The sequence below is a fragment of the Arvicanthis niloticus genome, chromosome 10 (genome assembly GCF_011762505.2).
Source record: "Arvicanthis niloticus isolate mArvNil1 chromosome 10, mArvNil1.pat.X, whole genome shotgun sequence".
Taxonomy (NCBI): domain Eukaryota; kingdom Metazoa; phylum Chordata; class Mammalia; order Rodentia; family Muridae; genus Arvicanthis; species Arvicanthis niloticus.
The window spans coordinates 73,066,134-73,080,306 of NC_047667.1; the positions used below are offsets into that span (position 1 = coordinate 73,066,134).

At 40.6% G+C, this 14,173-nt stretch overlaps 1 protein-coding gene across 1 annotated transcript; it reads left to right on the forward strand.

Moving 5' to 3' along the window:
- The first annotated feature begins 261 nt into the window (after positions 1–261).
- LOC117716275 (serpin B4-like) lies at positions 262–6,884 on the forward strand. Its single transcript, XM_034513289.2, has 8 exons — positions 262–365; positions 949–1,135; positions 1,667–1,723; positions 2,989–3,111; positions 3,830–3,947; positions 4,803–4,945; positions 5,218–5,373; positions 6,090–6,884. Exons 2-8 carry the CDS (start codon positions 974–976, stop codon positions 6,492–6,494), a joined length of 1,164 nt encoding a protein of 387 aa, XP_034369180.1. The 5' UTR covers positions 262–365; positions 949–973; the 3' UTR covers positions 6,495–6,884.
- Positions 6,885–14,173: the final 7,289 nt, after the last annotated feature.

Sequence of the window (14,173 nt, forward strand, 5' to 3'; positions counted from 1 at the left end):
AAGGTAATCAGGGGTGTGATACAGAATAGAGTTGTCAGGTTAGAAGTTTAAAGTACTATCATTGCTATTGGAAAAGTGCCTGTGTGCATTTCAGATGAGTCAGCAGCTGACAAGGGTGAGAAAATATGGATCATGTGACCTATGGGAAAAGGAAGAACAGTGGTAGCCTCTGAAGCCAGCCTTTTCTCAAAATTTGCATACCTAAAAAGACTAACCTGGTTATGAAATCTGAAGTTGATTTACTTGAAATACCACTGAAATGACGAGGCAGCAGTGACAAGAGGAGAGATATAAATTCCAGATCTCAGTATCAGCCACACACAGGCTCCTCACCCTCCTGCCCACTCCTGCCTTCAGAAACACAAGTAAGTGCTTCCAGCTGCTATTGATGAACAGAGTGAACTATGTCTGAGGATATCAATGCTGTGTTTTATATCATGTGTATGTGATATTTTGCCTGATTGTACTTTTCTTGATTTGCCGAAGAAAATTTAAATGCCTGCTCCACTTAATTTGTTTTTTTATCTAAGTTATTTAATTTTGGTTAAACATACGTATCTTACCAAGCACATAGGATTTGTGTTTAGCAACTACAGAATCTTAAAGGAAAAGGTGAGAGGTGATTTTTGATACCTGGCTGCCAGGAAGCTACAGAAATTTTATCTTGAAAGTCATTTGAAATTTTTCCACCCAAAACTAGCACAGAGGAAGTTGTGAGGAAGGAAAGATAAAAGAATTCTCTGTTCGCTGTTCGCAAAGTCTTAAAGACACTGTCTTCGTAAAGTGTAGTTAGGAGATGTACATTGCAGAAGACTTAAAAAATAATAAATTTATTGCCAGAATCTCATAATACAGGTATATCATTTTCTTTAAGAAATGTTCATTACAGAGTGATGCTTTTTTTTAGTGAAGTCACTCTAACCTTTTGCTGACTTTATACTGTTCTAGGACTTTAAGGTCACACTAAGCCACCATGCATTTGTTTGCTGAAGCCACTACTAACTTCACACTTGAGATGTACAGGCAGCTCAGAGAATCAAAGGACAACATCTTCTATTCCCCTGTCAGCATGATGACAGCACTAGCCATGCTCCAGCTTGGAGCCAAAGGAAACACTGAACAACAAATTGAGAAGGTAGGTCTGAGCTGCATTTTGTTGACTAGTTTAGACTTGTCTCACTCTGTCAGTGTTCAGGTAAAGGACTATGAAGTTTGACACCTGAGATGAAGCACAAGGTCCTGAGTAGGCACTGCCATGACTGTGAAAATGGAACTATGGGAGGAAGACCCCCTTCACAAACACTGTCCAGGTGCATCCTGATATCCATTAAGTACTAGATTGCAATAACTGACCTCAAGTATCCCACAAGAAATTATCTTAAACTGTAGAGACTATTGATGCAAGCAATGAATTGTCTCAAATCTGAGGGATGTAAATTGAGTTCTTTCCTAAGCACTGACGGGATGGGCATTGATTTATGGGACTGGTGATTAATCAGCTTTATGATGTTTCATACAAAGTCTTGCACAAATATTTAGAGTATATTTTTTCCAAATTTTTAAGGTTTTTGTCTTTATTTTTTAGGGGTTTGTTCTGTTTTTGTTTCCTTGGATTTAAACAGAACTTTAAGTGAACTTTTCTTGTTACATTTATTGTCCCTCCCAGGTTCTTCAATTCAATGAAACCACCAAGAAGACAACAGAAAAATCTGCAGACTGCCATGTAAGTGCAGGGTACCTCATGCCTAGAAGACCTTCAGATTTTTGACAGCATTATAATTGAAAGTGAACGTTTTACATTTAAAAGAATGAGTCTGTAGGGCAATCTCCAAGCAAAAGAGATTTGGATGTAGAGTAATGTCACGTTTCTTTCTCATAGTCATTATGTCATTAACTACAGAGGTCAGTATTGGATGGAGAGCAGGATGGCCTAGATTCAGCTCTAGCTCTGCCCCTCACAGATGGGGATCATGAGCAAAGTTCTGCCCTGATGCACTGGGACTACATTCTAGCAAAGTGGGAGTAAAAAGGAATACGATTCAACATATAGAAACACAAAAATGTCTGCCTTGCTAAAAGTATGAAACCATATGAATATTAGACAAGATTCTTGCAAGAAAACAGTAATTATCAGTATCTCAATAACGCTACTAAAACAATTTTATCTTAAGTCAACAATTGGATTAAGAGAAATAAGTACATATTCACATATTAAGAGAAATAAGCACTTATTGGAAAATGAATATTATCACACCCATATGTGTGTAGAGGCTTAACCATGCTACCTTCTTAGCAGGAAAAGAGATGCCTTCTTATTCAAACTTAGATTCAAAATCTAATATCTCTTATAAGATATAGTAATATCTGTAGATATTAGATATAGTAATATCTCTTTGAAGAGATCATTAAATTCTCTAAACTGTTTTGTCTTTATCTGGACTGTATTCAGACTGACATTACTTACATGCAGTCCAGTCCTTAGATAAATCATGGGCATAGGCTATCTTATACAGAGAGACTATCCGCCATGAGAGAAGAGCCATTAATTACAGTCAGCTTCTCTTAGACAATACCTTTAAAGGATATATATATATATATATATATATATCCTTTAAATATATATATATTCATACACATATACTTATGGTCTGCATATAATAACATATTTTAATTTGGCAAACAGCATAACCATATATTGATGACTATTAGAAATGATAAGTGATCTATAGCTTTGAAGAGCTTAAGCCAAAACAACTGAAAAGTATGCATATTTAGTTCAAAAGATGGAAAACTGGATTATGTGAAAAAAGAAAAAAGTCATTTCTGAAAGAAGTTGAATGTAAACTCTGCATTTTAAGATAAAATATAACAAATATAAAAAAATGTTCAAATACTTATTATTGATTGCAAGTGTTTGGGTATTTATTTCATGGGTTTATTAATTGTATTAGCAGAGTAATTCCATGAACACTTTTTTTGACATTGAAGGATAAAGAAAATGTCCATGAACAATTTCAAAAGCTTATGACTCAGTTAAACAAATCCAACAATGCTTATGACCTGAAGGTTTCCAACAGTATCTATGGAGCTAAGGAATTCCCATTTCTCCAGGTAAGTTGTACCTGGCATTGATTCCTTTAAATTGCATCCTAGGTCTTACATATATGAATGGCCATACGGGAAAGTGGGGCCAGGTAGGTTCAGTTAGGAAGCCCTTGCTCACAGAGAAAGTTTCATAGACAAAATTGTAACCTACTGGATTGTCAAAGAGCCTGGGGATTTATGTGTGAAGAATAGGCTTGGCAACTCTTCCATGAGAGAATGTAGGTCACCAGAACTTCTCATGAGATGTTAGTAATGAACCAGCACTGACATGATCACAGAGATTATGACAGGAGATATCTACATTGAGGAGGATGTTTCTGGAATGGGCAGGCTTGGGGAAATCCTGGAGAGATCTGGGGAGGGAGCAGATAATATAGCACTTCCTTCACTGAACACATGATCAAAGGAGAATTGCCATAGTTGAACTTAGTTGTAGGATAGTTCCTCAGGCAATCAGCTCTCTCAGGAGAATTTACAATGCAATTTGCAAGTAAGACCCTCTTTTCCACCTGCCATCTTCCAGATGCTATGTTAGTGTAAGGTTGCCTTCAGTTCACTGTGTTCTCAAATTGCTTACACATTACCTGAGGAAACATCCTCATGTTCATAGCCTAACAGTTGCCATCAGGGTCAGCAATCAGATTATACTATCATCACAACAAATGAAATTTTTAGTGATGTCTATGTTGTTCTTGATTCTTTTTGGTTCCTTCACATCTCAAAGACATTTTTGGAAGACATTAAGGAATATTACCAAGCTAACGTGGAATCTCTTGACTTTGTACATGCTGCAGAAGAAAGCCAAAAGAAGATTAATTCCTGGGTGGAAAGGCAAACGAATGGTAATGTATGGGAGGGGCTCTGGAGAAAGCACCTGAGATTATGGGATGATCTCCAAAAATATGAAGAGAGCCAAGAGGAAGTATGGAGATGTTGGCAGAAAGCCAATGAGTTTAAGTACAACAGGAAATTTGTTACGTACAGCTCAGTTAGAGGTATCTTTGAGAATCTGAAGCCTTCACCCAGACATATTTTCATATCATATCAATTTCTGTAAGTTGCAGTCTATTTGGAAAAACTAGGATTAAATGGTAGAAAAAGTCGTGTTCTCTCAGTCATAAAAGCAAGGCATTTGTTGTCACCACAGCTGGATCTCAGACCATACCTCAACCCTGACACTTAAAAGAATTTTTCACATTGTCTTTGACACCTAGCACAGAGATCTCTGTAGATGCCTGTCCTATATCTCATCTCTGTTTATAGGTCAAGCCTGAAGCAATCAAATGTGAAAGCTAACAGAAGGACACAGCAGGACTGGTGTCTGATATTACCAGGAATGTGCTTCAGACTATAGAATCCATGTCATTTGTAGAAAAGAACAAATCAAGCCTTGGGTAGAAGGCTTGAAGAGGAAGAAAAAGAATTAGGTTGAGAGTGTAGATGCAAACAGTGTATCAGTATCCATAATCACCCAGACAGAAATCCTGACAGCCTGTCCTATGACAAGAACTAATGTGTCCATCACAGGTAGCTCACAAAACACTTCGAGGAAGGCTACTTCCTATGAACACATCAACAATTTCTTCATGTAATGACCTGGGTGAACAGTGATCAGTGATCAATGGTGAACTCTTGTAAAGCATCCTCCAGAAAAGCTCCTGGTACTGATGAGAGACACTTTGTTCTTTCCCTTGAAGGAAAAATCAAAGACTTATTTCCTAGTGGGAGCCTGAGCAGTAGCACTATACTGGTTCTGGTGAACGCAGTGTATTTCAAAGGACAATGGAATCACAAATTTGATGAAAAGCAAACCACAGAAGAAAAGTTTTGGCTGAACAAGGTACTGTTGGCAGTTTATTTATATAAAGTTATATGGTGATGTGTGGATGATTTAATTTAAATATAAGTGATGCCACAGAAGGCAAAAATAAAATATGACATGTGTTTTATTTTTGTATTTAATCTAGGAATAACTAAAGAAACATTTGCCTATATTTTTTAAAATGTCAGTGTTATGTCTTCAAAGGATGCTAATTTGTTTGGTATTTCGACAATATCATCTGTGCTGTTCTAGGTATCCTTTAAAGCTCTTGACCTCCTGATTTATTACAGAACACAAGTAAACCTGTCCAGATGATGAAACAAAGAAATGAATTTAACTTCATCTTTCTGGAGGATGTGCAGGCCAAGATTGTGGAAATACCATATGTAGGCGAAGAACTAAGTATGTTAGTCCTGTTGCCAGTGGAAATTGATGGTCTGAAGAAGGTAAGGCTTGTGTTTCCTTTTCTTCCATTACCTGATTTGTTCCTAATGTATCAAATTCAAATTAGTCACTAAAGAAGATAATTAAACATGACTAAAATGAAAAACTTAAAGTGAGATAATGAGTCTCATCCTGTAACATAAGTATTTTACACACAGCCTGATCACACTATTTGCTTGCCTAATCAGGAATTAAGCTGAGTAATGAATATTAAATATCAACATGATGCCACTAATATGGAAAAAGTCAAACTTGGAGAACACAGCAGGACTGGTATCTGATATTACCAGGAATGTGCTTCAGACTATAGAATCCATGTCATTTATAGAAAAGAAAAAAATCTAGCCTTGGATAGAAGGCTAGAAGAGGAAATATATAGCATTGTAGAAAGAAATATGTAGCATTCTAGGAAGATTTATAAATATTTGGAATGAAAATGAAAAACATAGGGCATTAGATGATAAGTATAAAATGTAATAGAATGCACAGATAGCTGGCTGGGAACATAAACCATCTTGTACACAGTTTATTTTCTATAAAACAGTGATTCTGGTTTTGAATATTGGAAATAAAACATAACTTTAAGTTATCTAAATAAATAATATCTAAACCCAATAATCAATACTCATTTATTTCTAAAGATTACACTTTAATTTGTGGTTCATATACATTGTACCTTATAGCAATCATGGCCATCTCTTTTCTTCCACTTTTGTAGCTTGAAGAACAACTCACTGCTGACAAGTTGCTAGAGTGGACAAACCCAGAGAACATGCACATGACCGACATGTATTTATCTTTACCTCGGTTCAAACTGGAAGAGAAGTATGACCTCCCAGGTCCATTGGAACACATGGGGATGGTGGATGCCTTCAATCCACAGAAGGCTGACTTCTCAGGCATGAGCAGCACTCAAGGTCTCGTGGTGTCTAAAGTTTTACACAAGTCTTTCGTGGAAGTAAATGAAGAGGGGACAGAAGCTGCTGCCGCCACAGGGGTGGAAATCACTGTAACATCAGCGCAGATATCAGAAGATGTCTGTTGTGATCACCCTTTCATATTCATCATCAGGCATAACAAGACCAACAGCATCCTCTTCTTTGGCAGAATGTCTTCCCCTTAAGTGAGGTGGCTCCACCATGTGTTTAGAAAAGTTAACAAAGTTCTGCAGCTAATTATAGCCTGGAAACAACAGTCTCTCTTACTTCATTCTGCTTCCCATCTCAGAGTCCCTGCTAAGAGTGCATTGGTTGGGGCAGGAAAGCTCTATTGTCTCTATTTTTTTCTTTTCTTCTTCTTTTCTATACATCCATACATTAAGGGATGTTTTAATATAGTTTCTTCTAATCTAGCATGTATCTGTGACCTGTGTTAAGTGAGCTGGAGAAAATACCTTCTTTATAAACTGATTAATATAAACATTGCTTAAGGAGATAGCTGAACACTTCATAAGCTTATAAATGTTGTGATTTTACAAAATACATTTTCAATAAATAATGATCTTGTCAACTTATTCATTACTTTATCATCCTTTCAACTGCAAGATGTCAATCATTCAGGAGGAATATGGAGGGAATGTTAAAAGCAAATTCATCTATGCTAAATCTGGGACTGTGTATCAATACATTTCTACACATGCTTTAACTATTTTTGTGAGAAAGAAAATTTTGTGGGTTTATGGCTTATGTATTGTAGAACCAGGGATCCAACTCAAGGCCTCTTGCATATCAGTTAAGTTTGTTACCACTAGGCCAAGTCCCCAGCACAAATAAAAATTTAAATACTACAAAGTTAAAGAACAATTTCATCAAAGATGAACAAATTAGAAACATACTAATATTAATATAATTTCTTATATCAGCAGTCCTCATGAGAGATCCCCAGAGATCTGTTATGAGTGTAATAATCACTAGAAAGCTGCTGTCACATGTAAATTAAATGAAGACACTTTATACCAGTTTGCCCACTTTCTTCTCACTAGCTGATGTGGCTAGCATATGGTGTCTTGCACCATGGAATTCTCAACACTTTCTCAACACTTTTATCATTCTGATTCCATCACCACAGAACACGTAACAGCTCAACTTAAAAATCTAGATAGGGTCTGCTCCTGTGTGGACACTGGACTTCTCCCGAGACATCATAGAGGGTCCACTGAACCCAGAGCGGTAGGTAAGAAGACCCACACAGTGCCCTACACCCATACCTGGGGGCGGGGAACACTCAGATTCCAGCAGGAACCAAACCCAGAGAAATTCGCTAGAGCAATTAGACAACAAAAGGAATTGAAGAGATACAAATAGGAAAGGAAGAAGTCAAAATTTTACTATTTGCAGATGATATGATAGTATACTTAAGTGACCCTAAAACTTCCACCACAGAACTCCTAAACCTGATAAACAACTTCAGTAAAGTGCCTGGATATAAAATCAACTCAAACAAATCAGTAGCCTTCCTATTACTATACTCAAAAGATAAACAGGCTAAGAAAAAAATTAGGGAAATGACATTCTTCACAATAGTAACAAATAATATAAAATATCTTGGAGTGAATCTAACCAAGCAAGTGAAAGATATGTATGACAAGAACTTCAAGTCTCTGCCTCATGTGTCTCTTTCGCGGGCGAAGGGGACTCGAAAAGGGGCGCGGAACAATCTGGTGCCGAAACCCGGGAATTTCAAGGCGCCACGGAGACCCCCGAGATTCGGGGTGGGATAAAAGACTACAGGATCGAGGTACGTCTCTGAGAGGTATGCTTGGGGTGGAAGCCTTGGTTGCGAGCAGATTTTCACTCATTGCCGCCGCTAGTTGGCCTCTTGTTTGCGTTGCTTTTGCTTTTAGCGTATTTGTGTTGTGAGGATCCAGCTTGCAGCACAGCTGTTAATGCAAGTCCAGAGGTTGTAGGAGAGGTCCACTCCAGGGTATCAGAAACAGAGTGTGTTAGCCGGCATCAGGCCAAGGAGCCTGGGGATCAGGCCAAGGAGCCTGGGGATCAGGCCAAGGAGCCTGGAGATCAGGCCAAGGAGCCTGGGGAAAAAGATAAGGCCAAAGAGCCTGGAAAGGAGAAGCAGGCAAAAAAGCCTGGGCAACAGAGACAGGCCAAGGAGCCTGGTCAAAGAAAAGAGTACTCAAAAGGAACAGGGGCCACTGCAGGGCCTGTTAAGGTTAAGGACCCTTCACCAGTTGGTGAAGAGAGAGTGGAGTTCGGGGAGACCCCCCTGTACCCCATTAAGGAGCCTGCCTCCATAGACCTTGGCAGCTCCAAGGAGGAGAGCCTAGAGGAGGAAGCAGCCACCTATGCAAAGGATAGCCGTTCTGAGATAAGACTAAGAAAGACCTTGAGCCCCTCGGCCCCCCCCCTTGCCTCCGGCCTATGCCCCTGACAGTGCCTCTAATTCATTTCTCAGCCCAGGAGATCGCAGACAGCTACAGCTTGCATTTCCAGTCTTTAAAGCGGCAGAAGGAGCACGTGTTCATGCCCCAGTAGAGTATAGGCAGGTCAAAGAATTAGCTGAGGCAGTACGTGCATATGGAATTGGGGCTAATTTTACCATATCCCAAGTGGAGAGATTAAGTACAGCTGCTATGATGCCAGGAGACTGGCAGGACACAGTGAAGGCGGTACTTAACAATATGGGCCAATACCTAGAGTGGAAGGCCTTGTGGCACGAGGCACTGCAAGCACAAGCCAGGATTAATGCCAACACTGAGGGACAACAATTATGGACTTTTGACATGCTGGCTGGAGTTGGCGTACATGCGAATGACCAGACCACTCATCCCTGGCAGGTCTACGCACAGATAGCATCAGCTGCAATAAAGGCATGGAAGTCTCTCCCTAGGAAGGAAGGCAGTAACCTTTATTTGTCCAAAATAACTCAGGGGACCAGTGAGTCCTTCTCTGACTTCATGGCCCGCATGACTGAGGCCGCTGGCAGAATCTTTGGGGAACCAGAGCAGGCAATGCTATTGATAGAACAAATGGTCTTTGAAAATGCTACAGCGGAATGCCACACAGTCATTGCCCCTCGTAGGAACAGAGGGTTGTAAGACTGGTTGAGAGTCTGTCGTGGCTTGGGAGGTTCCCTCACTAATGCAGGACTTGCAGCAGCAAATTTAGAGATGGCTGCTGTCCTTCTCCAAGGTCAGGGATGAGATAGACCCCCGCCATGACCGGGGAGGGGAGCTGTCTGTGTTTTTCCACAGGAAGAAGACAATCCAATTTGGGTCCCCACGCGGCTGGTGTAGATCGTGAAGAATGAAGCTAGATTGCAGGATGACAGCTCTGATTCTCCTGATGCTGATGTTCGATTTGGGGATAAGTATACCACTATGGGCCATAGTTAGATCTTGGCCTGTTCCCATGCCAGTACATTCAAATTCTGCAGTGCTGCCGTTGTTTACAGCTACTGAGTGTTACAAGTTTTCCATTAAATTTTACACTTTGTTTTGTGGCAGTAAGCAAGGATAATAGGACAAGTAAACTACATACACCTTATATGATTCTTAAGAAAGCTACTCTTGCTAATTGGGTGGATCCTGTGACTTACAGTAAGGTAGAGACAGGAGTGCTAGGGACTGTCTTGAATCATATTAGTTCAAGACAGATGGAAGGATCGGGAAATGTCGGTCTGAATTCATCAGCACCTATAAACATTACCACCACCATGATTAGAAGTAATGTTACTATAATTAAGAGGTCCAATTGGCATACCAATAATGCCACTTTGCAACAGATGATACCGTGGTACTATCCAGATTTGTCCTTTCCAGTGGTGTTTTCACCTTGCCAGTCTAAGATTAAACCCAAAAGACAAATTGCCAGAGGATTTAATTTATCCTCTCCTCTTGATTTGGCTATAATGAATAATACAGGTAAGAGCACTGGCATAGAAAATATTTGGCCCTTTTATCATTGGGTGTTGAGTAATGAGGCTGGAGCTAGTGCCAGTGTATCTGCCTTTGCCTTGTTGAATGATATATTTCATGAAGTACAAAACGTTTCAGCTACATGATCTAATATCTCTAGCCATTTGGATAACACTAAAATTAATAAGGTGTTTAGGAATACATCTGCACAACCGGTGTCGGTGTGTGTGGACCCCCCATTTTTCTTTATGTTATCCAACTTTTAAAATAATTCTGATATCTTGGATTGTAAGAATGTTACATGCTTTTTATCACAATGCTGGAATGGATCACTGGACCTGGCCTTGGTTGTGCACGTGCCTACCTTTGTGCCCATTTCAGTAGAAGCCGATCCTGAAACTTTCCCTATTACATCATTAATAAGAAATAAAAGAGACTTTGGCATTACTGCAGCCATTATCACTGCTATTACCATCTCTGCAGCTGCAGCTCTGACAGCCGGCATAGCCATGGCTAATCAAGTTACAGCAGCTACTGTTAATCAAATTTCAGAAAGGACTTCTGAGGCTTTGACCACTCTACAGAAAGTGGATGCACACTTGGCATCAAATATTCTGTTGGTCAATCAGACAGTTGATTTGCTCCAAGCCCATGTGGAACAACTCACAGATGTGGTTCAAATGAGCTGCGTGTCAGCAACCCCACATCTATGTATTACACCTCTGAAATTTTGAATGATACATTTATTCAAAGCCATAATCTTTCTGCTTATTTACAAGGGAATTGGACTAGGGAGCTGGACCAGATGCAGCAGCAATTGCAGATCCGGATCTTGAGCCTTGATGGAACACGAGTGGACCCTGTTACCCCTGGCAATTTTACTTCTTGGCTTACCTCTGCCTTTTCTTTCTTTCTTAAAGGGTGGGGATAGCCCTATGTTGTGGATTAGTGTTCATGTTATGGTTGGTCTGCAAGTTCAGAGCCCAACAAAAAACGTGACAAGGTCGCTATTGCCCAAGCACTCGTAGCCTGGAGCAAGGATCTTCCCCTGAAATTTGACTATCTATGCTAAGAAAGTAACTGATGACTGGGACCCTCAGTTGATGCACTCCAAGGGTTCAGCCCATTGCACTGGGTCGATAAGAGGTCTAAGTCCAGCCAGCCCTTGCCTGAATAACTGTGGTACCTGAATATTTAGAGGTGTTGCGAGTGGGTACTCAACAGGGAATGTTCCACGAGTGTGGATAGATTTCCCAAAAGTATGCCTGATTGCACAAAGGTTTGATGCCAAGAAACCTCCTCCCCTGGTGGCACCCCAGGGTGGAGGCTCCCTTTCCCCGACAAAAAGGCATCGAGATGGGTATGGGAAGTATTACTCATTGCACGACGACAAGAGTAGAAACCCATTATAATATCTCATTTTGCACAGGGGATCAGGCCTCTGCTTTCCCTCACTGAGTTGGTGCCGCACTTGATAGGCAAAAGGCTGTTCCATCTTAACAAAATTGATAGGGGGAGATGTTAGGAGCCGCAGTGAGCGTGACAACATTCACCATTACAAGATGGCGCGGGCATCCTGTGCTCCCACAAGTAAACAACTAACTGCGCAGGTGCAAAAGGCAAAAGCATGAAAAAGTCACTGCCCATCCCGGGGCGTAATATGGGTGATGAGTGAACAGCCAATCAGAAGTGAACACGCCACTCTAGGGTACATATAGCACTGGCTTTCCTGGGCTTGGCGTCTTTCCGCTTCTGCTGACACAAGAATAAAGCCTCGTTGTAGTAACTACCCGAACACTGCCTCACGTGTCTCTTTCGAGGGCGAAGGGGACACGGAGGGGCTCGGAATAGCTTCCCATAATTTCAGTTAACTCAGTCATTCTGGATTTCTGATGGGGCTGAAGACCTATAATCTCATAGCCAATCCTGGCTGTTTACCTTGAGAGAAAAGATCTGAGTGGATGACTTTCAGCTAACATTCATTCTAAGCCAAGAACAAAGCCAGGTTCAGAACTAAGTGTTTTATTTATGAGAGATGACAGAGGTTCTGGTTAGTCAACAAAATGATAGACTGGGTATTAGAACTATCTTGTACCTCACCGGTACAAATAGGCATAATTATACTCTAATTGTATTTTGAGAGAAAAGTTTTATTTTAACAAGAAGGGTGATGTGTAGGAGGAGCTAGAGGGGAAGGAGTACCCAGAAGAAGAGGAGTAAGGAGAGGAGAAGAAGGAGAGGAAAAGCTAGGTGATGAGAGAGAGAGAGAGAAAGAGGCAGGGAATGGAGGCAGATGTTCACGTATCTCCAGCAGTCAAAGATAGTTGATATATCTAGGTTGGGTATTGGGTTACACTTCTGATTGAGCATTACCAAACTTATAAAGCCTTTGATTAACATTTTTTTAAAAATTGTATAAAAGCAAAAAGGAAAAGGGGGCATGGGATAAGGGTTTTCTAGGGAGGGGAAAATGGGGAAAGGGGATGGCATCTGAAATATAAATAAAATATCCAATAAAAAAAAGATGTGAAGACAAAAAAATAAAATAAAATAAAAATCTAGATAATTCCATGACAAAAATCAACATCAGTACCTTAAGTGAACTCTTAGTGAAAGATAGAAAAATCATAAGTTGATCCCCTGTACCCTACTCTTAAAAGCAAAGACATAAAAACCTGTAAGTCAAACACTGTGTCGCCTCAGTCCCAGGAAATCAGCTGACCATTTGAACAGATGGCCCTAACTAAACAAACCTTAAGATTCATGGTGTCAGGATGCTATGGGCCAGAGATTAGCCTGGCCGTGCTTTGAACTAACAGCCCTGAGACAGTTGGTGCCAGGATGCTAAAAGTTTGAGATAAGCCTGACCCCCTTGAACTGGAGCTCATGATATATAGTGTGAAACTAGTTCGAAATAGCCAATTATAAAGTGACACACCATCCATCTTGAGAATTTGAGATCAAATGTATTGATGACCTAGTGACCTGTTCCCCCTCCTTCCCCCTTCCCTAACTCTACTCTGAGCCTTTCCCCTTCCCTAATTCCACCCCCACCTGGTTTGTAGATTTCCCCCTTAAAAGCTGTAAAATTCTTTTGTTTGGGGCTGAATTCAGCTATCCCCTGCTTGGGGCTAGAAGTGAGGACAGCCCTGGCTAGCCAGTAAGCCTCATGCGATTGCAGCAAAGTGTGTTTCTCATGAGTGATTTAGGGTGTGTCTGCAGTTCTCCATGGATCAGTGAGGTCTTTTTCATTTGGGCTTTACATTAGTAAATAAAGATATAAGTGGTTGACTCTTTAAGAGTTAAAAAAGAGCTAGCCAAATTTCAAATCTAATTTGGTTTGAATAGAAATCACTGGAAAAATTGAACCCAAAATACCAGAAGAGAAAAACAAGTGGTTTTCACTCTTATTTTTATCATTTATCCTTTATTTTTTTAAAAAATTGGATATTTTATTTATTTGAGTTCTAACTGTTAATGCCTTTCCCAGTTTCCTGGTCTCCCCTCTGTGAATCCCCTATCCCATCCCCCCTTACCCTACTTCTATGAGGGTGCTCTCCCACCCACCCACTCACCCACTCCCTCCTCACCTCCATAGCACTCCTCTACATTGGGGCATCAAGTCTTCACAGGACCAAGGGCCTCCCCTCCCATTGATGCCAGATAAGTCTCCTTCAGTTCCTTCAGTCCTTCCCCTAATTCCTCCATTGGGGTCCCTGTGCTCAGTCTGCAAGTATCTGCATCTGTATTAGTCAGGATCTGGCAGAGCCTCTCAGGAGACAGCTGTATCAAGTTCCTGTCAGCAAGCACTTCTTGGCATCAGCAATAGTGTCTGGGTTTGGTGTCTGCATGTGGGATGGATCCCCAGGTGGGGCAGTCTCTGGATGGCCTTTCCTTTAGTCTCTGCTCTACTTTCTTTGTCCCTGCATTTC